The 12,402-nt window shown below is 45.6% G+C and overlaps 1 protein-coding gene across 1 annotated transcript in view; it reads right to left on the bottom strand.

Moving 5' to 3' along the window:
- Nucleotides 1-8,677, bottom strand: part of YPEL2 (yippee like 2) — a 19,740-nt gene extending 11,063 nt beyond the window's left edge. The window contains exon 1 of the mRNA XM_042442714.1: nt 8,367-8,677. Coding sequence (XP_042298648.1) covers nt 8,367-8,483 — 117 coding nt within the window. The 5' untranslated portion in view covers nt 8,484-8,677. The remainder of the gene's footprint in view (nt 1-8,366) is intronic.
- Between the last annotated feature and the right edge of the window lie 3,725 nt (nt 8,678-12,402).

The raw sequence follows: 12,402 nt of genomic DNA, 5'->3' as shown, positions 1-12,402 counted from the left end.
GTCCATCCTTCCATCAATCCATCATCCACACACCCCATCCATCCATCCATCCATCCATCCATCCATCCTTGCCATGGCATGGCCAACTTCTTTTCAGTTCTGTTGGTTCATCTGCAACCTTCATTCTACCACCCATCCATCTGTCCATCCTTCCATCAATCCATCATCCACACACCCCATCCATCCATCCTTCCATCCACCAATCATTGTTATGGCATGACCAACTTCTTTTCAGTTCTGTTGGTTCATCTGCAACCTTCATTCTACCACCCATCCATCATTCATCACCCATCAATCCATCACCCATATATCCTTCCCATACCATGACCAACTTACTTTCAATTCTGTTGATTCATCTGCATCTTTCACTCTACCATCCACCCACCATCCGTCAATCATCACCATGCCACCATGACCAATATCTTCTCAGGTCTGTTGGCTCATCTGCAACCTTCACTCTATCATCCACCACTCATCTGCAACCTTCATTCTACCACCCATCCATCATTCATAACCCATCCATCCATCCACCCATCCATCCTTTCTTCCTCCCCATGGCATGACCAACTTCTTCTCAATTCTGCTGGATCATTTGCAACCTTTACTCTACCATCTATGCATCATCACCATGGCATGACCAACTTCTTCTCAGTTCCACTGGCTCATCTGCAACCTTTACCCATCCATCCATCCATCCATCCATCCATCCATCCATCCCGCATCCATCCATCTATCCTCCCCATGGCATGACCAACTTCTCCTCAATCCTGTTGGTTTATCTTCAGCCTTCACTCTACCACCCATACATCCACCATCCATCCTCCCCATGGCATGACCAATTTTTCAATTCTATTGGTTCATCTGCAACCTTCACTCTATCCCCAGGCATTTTTTAAACTCCCCCCAGCCAATCTCCCACAATGTCATTGCCTACAATGACAAATAGACGCTGCCTCCATTGAAAAGAACAGTGCCCTCCATTTGGGAAATCCTTCGACGCTGGATTTCCAGCCTTCCACCCTGCAAATCCACCTTGGTTTTCAAGGGTGGAACTCAAGAACACTGCCTCCCTCCCTCCCACCTCGGACGTTCTCAAAGAGGCATTTGGTTTGCATTAACGCCGTGGCAAGAAAACAACCCTCCATGTCATGCAAAGGTTTTGAAAGCCCACACACTCACTGGGGCTGTCCGTTCAAAACAGGACACTGCGAGCCAAACAATGGAAAAAACAAGAACGGCTGTTCCTGAATACCCCCAGCCTGAATCTGCTCAAAGAAATAGGAAAAATTGGTTTTTAAGTTTTCCATTCAGAGAGCCAAGAGTATTCCTGTTACTGTTAACTGTAAGGAAGCCACCAGTGCCCCATTTCCAGCAGAAGGATCATTTTATTCGATGTCTAGACCACGGTACGCCAGTTTTATTAGCTTAGCCTTGCAAAATCTTAGTCTGCGTTGGCCCATAAACATTCCAAAATGAGCCTGAGTCTGCCTATCCAAAATGTATACTATACAAATCTACAGTTGTCGCTTAGCCTCAAGGGTCCCCAAGAATACATATTGTTGTGTTTGCCTTCAAGCCATTTCTGACTTATGGAGACACTAAGGTGAATATGGTCAGCATGGGTTTGCCCTTGTCTTCCTCTGCGGCTGGATTGTGACTTTCTCCATGGCCAAACAGCAATTTGAACCCTGGCCTCCCAGTGTCCTCAAACCACTACACAAATGCTGGCTCTAAAGAATCAATTATTATCCAATTAGGGATATTTTGCAATTCACAGATGAAAACCAGGACATGTATGTCTGAGCAAACGTAAGAATAGGGCCAAAGGAAGGCAGTCAGGCCACAAGAGGGTAAAAGGTCTAAATGAGAAAGATTTTGCAAACTATTATTTTCAGTAGTGAAAAATTATTAGCGAGGAAGAATAGATAAGCTAAGAGATGCTGCAGCAATTTGCTTTTGGCTACTACAGGGAAGAGAAAAATCCTCTCCCTTCCTCTTCTTTTCCTCCTGGCGAGTTAACTGAGTGCAAACTACTTTTGCACTTTGAACTCGGTTTGCAGCGATTGAGGTAAGCTGTGGGCAAAAGAGGAAAGCGGGGAAGAAACCAGGACGTTTTAAAGGCACCTGAGAAAGCAGGACAGCAGAGGATTAACTGGGGTTGGCTCTCCAAAACTGGGGAAGAGTTGGAAGGCACGCAATAATAAAAATTGTTCAGTGTCTGATCTTCTGGAGGGCATACCTGACTCGCCACATACAACTGGCATACTTCAGACGGTGGTCCGAAGCTGGAAAACAGTGTTTTGCCCAAAACCATCTGTGATCGAGATGGAAGTTTGAATTGGGAATTCTACATATCATTCTCTTCAATGGATTTTTGCAGGTTTTGGGGGGCTATGTGGCCATGTTCTAGAAGAATTTATTCCTGACATTGCGCCAGCATCGGTGGCTGGCATCAGTCACAGATGCTGGTGAAACGTCAGGAATAAACTTTTCCCAGCAGATAGGGTCCTGACCTCCTGAATCCTGGGTTATGCACCTCCCATTAGCTCTAGACCATGGCCACATAGCCCAAAAAACCCACAAAAACCTTTGGATGCCGGCTGTGAAAGCCTTCGACTTCACATTCACTGCAATGCTTCATGAGCTTGCTGTTGCAAAACGAGACGCCGTTCGAAATCCTCGAGGGCAAAAAGAGCTACAAAGACATTTGGAAGTGGCTGACCCCAGTCCTTAAACCCAAGCCAAAGGACTGATTCCATGGCTCTTTAAGCCAGGACCCTCCGCGTCCAGGTCTATAAATCACAGAAGCCACAAGTTAGGGAGATGACTCCAAGCCAAGAGCCCAGGAATAATTCATGTTGGCTGATCTGTCTGCGCACCGCTTTCTCACAACGCAGCGGGGTTTTCAGCTGGCTTAAAAAAGAATAAAATGAAACAAAATCTTTGATTAGCCCCGGAGAGCAACCCAATTACCATAGAAACACTTAGCCGATTTCAGCTCCGAAAGGTCAAAGCCAAAGTTACTGATCCCCCCTCAGGTCAGATGGAATGATTCAGATCTATTTTTAATCAGCTGTTTTGTGCACTTCCGACTCTCCCTCGCTCTCGCCACCGGCCCACCGGTTTGGAGTTTCCACCTGGCAAGACGGGTCGCGGCTTTCTGCCTCCCCCTCGCCCTGTCCAAAAATGATCTCTCCTTCGGAAACAGGGCAAAGAAAAAGGAAAGGCTTCCAGATTTAGCAGCTTTCCCAAAAAGGACTGGCGCAGGGAGGGAGAGAAAATAAAGACATTTCAGTTCAAGGAGGAAAAGGAGAAGCAGATGCAAAAGTTTGTGTGTGTTGGTGATGGGGAGATACAGAGGAAAGGTAGTGCTAGGTCCCCAAATGAACTTAAGCATTTAACACACACAAAAGAGACCTTGGGATTAGGGTTGATCATAAGTTGAATGTGATCAAGCAGGCAAATAACATTTCCACCTGCATTAATGGAACTGTAGTGGAGTCTCCTTCCTTGGAGGTCTTTAAGCAGAGACTAGATGGCCATCTTCTGGGGATGCTTTGATTTGGATTTCCTGCATGGCAGGGGGTTGGACTGGATGGCCCTTGCAGTCTCTTCCAACTCTATGACTCTATGGCCTGTTACAGACTGCCAAAATAAAGCTGCTTCGGGTCTCTTTGGAGGTATGCTGTTTAAATGATGCATGCATCCTAAGAATCCGGAAGCTGCACCAAAGCTGCACTCCAGTGCTTAGGAATGGAGTGTGGCTTTGGTGCAACCTCCGGACTCTTAGGACCCATGCATCATTTAAAGAGCATATCTCCAAAGAGACCTGAAGCAGCTTTATTTTGGCAGTCTGTAACAGGCCTATGATTCTAGTTTCCAAGAGCCAGGGAGGCGTCGTGGTTTGAGCACTGGTCTTCGAATCTGGAGACCAGGGTTCGATTCCCCGCTCGGCCATGGAAACCCATTGGGCGACCTGGCTCTCAGTCTCAGGGGAAGACAGTGGCAAGCCTCCTCCGAACCTCCTTGCCAAGAAAACCCATGAGAGGTTTACCTTAGGGTCGCCGTAAGTCAGAAACAATTTGAAGCCACACAACAACAGTATAAATGTAAATAAATACTACACATCTATGATCTGGCACTGGTATCTTATGAGCCAGAGCAGATCACGACAAACTCACAGTTATAACTATCAAGCTGCTGCCCACAGCCTGTCTCTGAAAAGCTATAGGAGCGACGCAAGCAAAGAGGAAGAGGCTGCTAAAATATGATCTGTCAGAATTCAAAGATATAGTTTACAGAATCACGTGGAGAGATGTTGTAGCACCTTTGGGACTCACTGAAAGAAAGAAGTTGGCGGCATGAGCTTTTCGTAGACTTCAGGCTACTTCCTCATGCATTTTAAAGTCTAGTTCCAAATGGATCTGAGGAACTAGAGTCTAGGAAAGCTCACGCTGCCAATGTCTTTCTTTCAGTGAGTCTCAAAGGTGCTACAAAATCTCTCTGCACATGATCTGCCAGAATCTCTTTGCAACCGATCTGAAAATAAGTCAAGCTCCAAGAACAGATTGTCCCCCGAACTAGTTAAAGAAATGAAACCTTGCACCTTTTTGGATCAGATCTTGGGGAAGGAATATAACTTTTGGATTACAACCGCCACAATCCCCTTGCCAAAGTACTGGCCTTGCTGGCTGGGGAATTCTGCTAGGTCCAAACAAAAACAACTTTCCCAAGCTCGACTCTCTTTTTGCAACCTGACCTGGGAAAGCCCAACCTGGCCACTCCATGGAATGATGTGTCTGGTGAAAACCATTTGTGACAGAAGGCAAATGCCACCAACGCTGACGCAGCTAAAATCTTGGCTCTCCGTAGACAAGAAGATCCTTTCTGCAACCTGGGCACATTTGAATCGGCAGCTGTAATGACTCTGCGGCCTCTTTCCAAGATTTGGTTATTCAGCTGGGGTCTCAAGCGTGAAAAGCGGTGGAATAAACTCATCAGAATCATTTGCCCTTAGGAGTTTTTGGAGACTAACCTCTGTTAGCCTCTTTCAGCATAAAAGGGGGGAGAGAAACGTTTCCTGTGCAGAAAAAGTTGTTTTCTGCACAGAAACACCATGCGTGAATTCGGCACAGAGTAAGTCCTGAACCACAAAGAGCATCTCAAAGGTGCAAATAGTTTTTAAATATTCTTTTCGTAGGGAAGAAAAGTGTTAAAAATTACCTATTGCTTCCTCTAAGAATGAAATTAGTGAATATTAGCAAGAAGAATAACATGTTCTCCACTCCAACCAATGCTGCATTATCTCTGCTGAACCTTGCTGAAATCCTTTTAGCCAAGAGAGAGGGGAAATAGACTGGGTGCTATTCCTGCTTGCAGTGCAGAGTATTTTGCAGTCGCTTGGTCCTAAATGGGAAATTCAAAGCCATTAGCTTTACAAAAGACATGCTCCTGGATCTGGCGAATATGGCTACTATGGTCCCACTTTGTGGCTTGGGTTTTTGGATTTCTCTTAGGGGACCCATGCCTGTGGTGGCTGACATGACGAACGCTTGTCCTTTCAATATTTGCTCCCATCCCAAAGTTGAGATATGAGAGAGAGAGCTTTATTCATCTAGGAGCCAACTGAAACTCCTACACCGACTTTGGACCCAGAGCAAAAAATTGCACGGTCTGGATTCTTGGACAGTCGGAGTGAAGAAAAGACAAGAGGAAGGTGTAGGAGGCCAGCAATGAATTCTCAACATATTTCCATAATCAAAGACACTGCTGTTGGACTAGTTCTTCCTTAAAAGAAAATAGAAGAGAAAGACAGAGGAAGGCATCCAGGATACAAGAAAGACGGTTATTGTTTGGATGGTATTCTGTGTGAGCAAGCAAAATGCTCCAAATGTTTGGCTCCTAATCACCAGAATCTGCTCTGGGTTTCAGTGTGAACCTTTAAGTCGAAAACCCCAAACGGATTCACCAGCCACCATTGGCCTCTGGATTTATATAGCTGATTTATGCATGATAGACCAAATTCCTTTTCCTTTACCAATGAGCCACACAAATCCTTTGAATTTGAAGTGACATTCTCACATATTAATGGCATGTGTAAGTCCACTCAATGCATCTGAGGAAGTAGACTGAGGTCTAGGAAAGCTCATGCTGCCAACTTCTTTCTTTCAGTGAGTCTCAAAGGTGCCAAAACATCTCTATACATGCTACACTATGCTAAGCCATACAGGATTGTGACGTGTGTGTGTGTGTGTGTCAGTGAATGGAGAATACGACTCTTTGAATAAAGTCCGTCTAACTCCAATCTCATGCTTCCAGTTGTTCAGCCTCTGACAGTATCAGTCCATAGGGTTTAGTTTGAGTCTGAGGTCCAATCGATACTGTAGAGGTAATCCAGTTTGAGACCAGTCTAACTGCGCTGGCTCAGTGCTAGGGAATCCTGGAAACTGTAGTTTATTTGGCACTAGAACTCTATGACAGAGAAGACTAAACGTCTCACAAAACGAAAATCGGATTACTTCTGCAGTGTGGATTGGACCTGACTTAGAAATGTCCCCAAATGTGCATGACAAAAATGGCACACTCTGCTAATGCCTTGCTCCCCAAGGTACCCATAGCACAAAATATCCTTGCAAATAGATAATTCAAGAACCCTCAAAAGGAAGCTCTCTGCCTTTGCCTGCCGCTCTGTTCTTGCTTAGACTCCTAAGAGCTTTTTGGCCAGACAACAAAGCCACAACACATCTCTCCCTTAAGATCAAACGCAACGCTGCTAAAACCGAAACATTTCCCTGCTTGCCAGAGACAAAAAGCATCCAATGAACAAGCAAAAAATAAAATAAAATAAGGACAGTCACATTCAAGTTTCCACTCACTTAAAGGCACTTAGGCACCTGGCTAAAAGCATTTCGGAGATCAATGCTACCGCCTTGAAATAGCAACTGCTGATTATGGATCCCCATTTCTTTTGTGGCAGGGAGGAATGACCAGCCAAAATAAAGTTTGTAACAGCAAGGTTTGGGATGGGCAGGATGGGGAACACATCCAGGAAAAAATAAAGGGGTTGTATAGAAATGATCAGGCAAATTGGACCACCAAGGGGTGCATCTACACTACTTCCACAGATGTATGTTTGGAGTGGAGAGTCCAGAGACAGACATATAAGCCGGTTGTGTGCAAATTTCAAATTCAAAACCTTGTGGGTATGGAAATGAGGTGTCCACCCAATGCTCATCATTAAAACTGAACTTGTCATCTCATCTCCATATCCACAAAGTTTTGAATTTGAATTCAAACACACACAAACAATTTATATAGGTCTATCTCTGGATTCTCCACCCCAAACATGCACCTGAGTCTACGAAAACTCATGCCACCATAAGCTTTGTTTTAGTTGGTCTCAAAGGTGCTGCAAAATCTCTTTGCGTACCCCTTGGGAGAAAGGAGAAGACGACAAAACGGCTGCAAAATGGATGCTTCAGTCGCTCTGGTGTCTGTTGGCAGATTTGGGACAAGCATCACAAAACCCCCCATAAAAGCAAGGTAGCAAAAGTGAGGCCCGTGAAATATGTGTGGCCTTCCACAGAAGCCTATAGGGAGCTCCAATATTGAACCAAAGTTAACATCCAGCACACTTCTTGGGCCTAAAACAGCCTAAGGAGAACTAAAATAACATGGTGAAATGGATTCTCAACAGGGGGCAAAGAGAGCTCTTTTTTGCATGGAAGAAGAAACCTAAAGAGTGTGTGGCAAGAGAGTGTAGCCCACAAAAGTCCCATGCTACACTGCCCAACATTTCACAGTTGAAATGTGGAAGAGAATTGCATTGGAGGAACTACAAATGCCTAGAGAAGTGTTTCTTCTAAGACTCTCTAGGTCAGTGGTTCTCAACCTTCCTAATGCCGCGACCCTTTAACACAGTCCCTCACATTGCGGTAGCCCCGAACCATAAAATTGTCGTGTCTTGGTTCTAAGACCATCAGAAAACCCACAGGTTGAGAACCGCTGCTCTAAGTCCTCCGATGCGACTCCATGATCAACTTCTGGCAGAGTTGTGCCGGGGGACCCAAAGATTCCAATAGAGAATGTATTAATCCAATGTGCGGAATAATCAAACCCACAAAAGTCAAAGCCGCAAACGCTGAGGCCGAAGATTTGCATTTTGAACTTCGTTTGCAGCAAGTGAAGTAAGCTGAGGGCAAAGCGGGAGAATAGGAGTAGGAAAGAGAAGCCAGGACATTTTAAAAGCAGCTGAAAAAGTGGAAAGGCAGAGGATCAACCAGGATTGTCCCTTCCGAATCAGGATCATCGGGGATATGGAGTGCCTCCCACTGTTTTAAAAGGAAGCCATACCTGAGGCTGCCTACCTTTGAAATGAGTTCGTCGTGGTTGGCCAGATGGGCCCTGCAGTGGATGCAGCTGTAGGTTCTGTGGCATGAGGGCAGGTAGGCCTGGAACGTCTTGGAGCGGGTCATCTTCACCATTGGGGCCACCGAACGTTGGGTGAACTCGGGGGTGGCCCACGAGGCGTTCCCACAGGACGGGTCGCAGGGGAAACACTGGAACACGCAGGTAAAGGCCGTGGTTTGGCAAGGGCGGGTGTGGGGCAGGCTCCACACGCTGGCAAGGGCTTCAAGGGAAGAGAACCGGGCGCGTGGGCCGGCCGATCTGCATGGACCTGAACAGAGAAAATCAAGAGAAACATCAAAATACTGAAACACCAGACAGGTAAATCAGAGTGTGGGAAGGTAACATCTTTGGACTGCAGCTCCTAGTATCCCCCACTGAGCTCTTAAACCAACATCTTCCAAGCTTCTAGTCCTGAGCAAGACCAGACCCTCTAAAAACTTCACAGGTTTCTAGTCCTGAGCAAGACTAAGCACTAAGCCGAATCATGCTCTAAAAAAGAGTGTTAAAAACGGTCTCCTTTCTTACAGTTTTAGTCCGAAGTTGGTACCCTGCCTTCGAAATTGAAATCTTCCCCTTTTTCAAACTAGCTCCAGACTTTTAAAGGCAAGAGCTATGCTTGTAAAAAAAGGGGGGGAAGGGATGGGAAAGAAAAGGAGGAGGGCTTTCCAGAAAGCGCCCCTATGCTTTTGTAATCCAAGGCGGAAAACAAAACAGGTTAAGCCGGTCTGACCAATAATCAAGTTTCTAGACCTCTCTGTTTTTGCTGACCAAAAAGAAAATAAAAGCCTTCAGGGCTATATTGTGATGCAAATGAATACAGGTCCCCTGTACCTTTAACAGTCTGGCTTGCAATGGTGGAATTCAACAGGTGAAGCTCAACATTAAACATTGATTTAACTCCACTAGTCTGCAAATTGTATTATTTAATATACTGAGTGTCTAGAATATTGGATAGGGACTTGTGAGACCCAGGTTCAAGTCCGCAGCCACAAAGATTCCCTGGGTGCACTGGGACCAGTCCCTCTCAACCAGTATGGCTACATGATGATAAAGGCAGGGAAGTGGAAATCTATGAGTATTCCCTTGATCTAACTGAAGGGAACGCATAAATATATTACAGTATCATATCCGCCAACATTTCACAGATTAAAGCTGGGATGTGTGCAACCAAGCAGATGGTAAAAGTTACCAATGAGGAAGAACAGACAAGTTAAAGTTAGTGCAGCAATTTGCTTTTGCTTGAGTCTACTGGGAAGGATAGGGTTCTGCCTTCCTCTCCTCTTCTATCTGCTAAATTGAATGCAGATTACTTTTGAACTTTCAATTTATTTGCAGCAATTCAAGTAAACTGAGGACAAAGGGGGAAATTGGGAGGAGAGGAGGAACTGGGACCTTTTTAAAGGGGCTGCAAAAGTGGGAAGGTAGAGGATTGATCAGGAGTGTCTTTGCCAAATTGGGATAGTTGGAGGGGATGAATTCTATCTATCTATCCATCCATCTAATCTATTTACCTACCTATCATCTGTCTGTCTATCTATCCATCTAGAATCATAGAATCTATCCATCTATCTAATCTGTCTACCTGCCTATCATCCATTCGTCAGGGACGTAGCCAGGATTTTGGGAGGGGGGGGTCCAGGCTAAGTGCCACCATTATAATGGGGCTTGGGTGCGACGGCGCAGCAGCACGCACCATTCATTTTATCTAACGGAAGGGGGGGTCCAGACCCCAAGAACCCCACCCTTGGCTACGTCCCTGCATCCATCCATCCATCCATCCATCCATCCATCCATCCATCCAGTCTTTCTGCCTACCTATCATCTATCTGTCCATCCATCCATCCCTCTGTCTTATCAACTTGCTTGCTTCCTTTTGCACAGAAAATAATGTCTAATTTCTCTTACATTCTGCCTCTCTCCAAACTATTTCACAAAGTTTTTGTGACTGAGATTGGAAGAAAGGTGACTTACAAATGTGATCGATTAAACCTATAGATACTCCACATCCACAGAAGACTAGCTGCATAAAACAGAAAGAAGGAAGGAAGGAAGGAAGGAAGGAAGGAAGGAAGGAAGGAAATCCATGGACCAGAGCTTGGGAAAGTTACTTTTTGGGACCACAACTTCCCTTTCTGGCTGGGACATTTGGGGAGCTGTCAGCCTAAACAACGTAGATTACAACTGCCCAAATCCCTCTGGCAAAACAGTTGTGCTGGTTAGGGGATTCTGGGATCTGTCATCAACAACAGTAACTCTTCTAAAGCTCTGTGATTCCCTAACTCCGGCCATCCAGGTGTTTTGGACTTCGGCTCCCAGAACCCAAGACTATTCACCAAGATGGGAAGAGGCTTCTGGGAGCTGTAGTCAAAACCTCTGGAAGACCAAAGTTTGGAAATCGTTGCTGTAGAACATACCAAACTGAACTGGTTGACAAGATAGGAACATTCCCTAATGGATAAGATCAAGGAAAGAGGAAGGGTAAAAACCTGAACCCTGATAAGGAGAAGTAACCTGACTGAAGCAGCTCAATCTTGTCCCAAAGGTGAACCTAAAGCAATGCTTGTTCTGCGGAAACTTCTCCTATATTTATATATATATACACACACACACACACACACACACACACACACACACACACATATACACACACAACAGGACAAAACCTGCCTGCTAAGCCAGTTTGGCCTCTGATGCACCGGGGGATATGGCATGACCATAATACCCGCAGGGGATGGGAAATCCAGGTGGGGAGGGAGATCCCGATCAGTCTGGATCTATACTATTCTGGGAGAGATAAGGGCAACAGAGATCTCACAACAGACAACCAAGAGACGCATAACATTCCTGAGGCATGAGCACATTCACCACACTTGGAACGGATACTTTTGGAGACTGTAACTTCCAGAATCCACAAAACCAGTGGCATCGCTAGGGCTGGCATCACCTGGTGCGGTACCTCGTGGTATCACTCCCCCATTGACTACCTACTCCTTCCATAACACACCGTACAGGATCCTTAGTAAGGTTTTTGGTACTAATTTTACTCATACATCATTACTCCGATACACCACTGAATGTAAGGGCAATAGTGACACAAAACAACTAGCAACGTTACAATACCTTTAAACTACAATACCATAAGCCACCATGGTGCAGTGGTTTGAACATTGCCTCACTCATGCCTTCTCTTCTGCTGGGCTCCAGGGTTTTAAAGGGTGAATGCCGCAACCCATTTCTGCCAAATCAAGAAGCAGGCATCTGGGGAACAGCGGTGTCACTCCTTTTTGGATGTCCACATTCTTTGCACCCTCCTAGCGATGCCCAAAGCTTGGCATTTGTCGTTGTGTGCCTTCAAGACACTTCTATTGTATGGCAAACCTATCATGGGGTTTTCTTGGCATGTTTCTTCCGAGGGGGTTTGCCAGTGCCGTCCTCGGAGGTCGAGAGAGTATGACCCGCCGGGTGGGTTTGCACAGCCAAGCTGGGATTTGATACGGTGCCCTTTTAAAACTCTGCGCATACAGCCCAACGTAAGAAGTCAAACCATTCCCAAGTGCCCCTAAGGCTAGGAGACTTTCAGCCACAGAGGAAAACTACCTGTCTCTTTTCCAAGCTCTGGGCTCACCTTCCCTGTCTTTCAAGGTGATGGGCTCTTACCTCTTCAGAACGACTGCGGGAGATCCCATTTTTAATAAAGAGGAGGAAAGGCAAGGATAAAACTATTTAAAAGAGGAGGAATCTAGCGCAGAAAGAAGCTAGAAGGTATTCATTCCTCCCTGCAGAGCTAGCTCTCTCCTTGCAGGGTGGCGGGTTGATTCTCCATCAAAGGAGCCTCTTCGGGAACATCCTTCTATAAGTCGATTGTGTCTGGAAAAGTTCCATTTTTGACCTATGTAACTTCCAGAATCCTTCAGCCAGGAGTTAATGATTCCGGTTAGGGGATTCTGGAACCTATGCTTCCAAAATGGAACTTTCTATGCTTCTGGCATTCTA

Source organism: Sceloporus undulatus, chromosome 11 (genome assembly GCF_019175285.1).
Source record: "Sceloporus undulatus isolate JIND9_A2432 ecotype Alabama chromosome 11, SceUnd_v1.1, whole genome shotgun sequence".
Taxonomy (NCBI): Eukaryota; Metazoa; Chordata; class Lepidosauria; order Squamata; family Phrynosomatidae; genus Sceloporus; species Sceloporus undulatus.
Note: the sequence above shows the minus strand (reverse complement) of the source record. Positions and strands in the feature narration are given on the sequence as shown.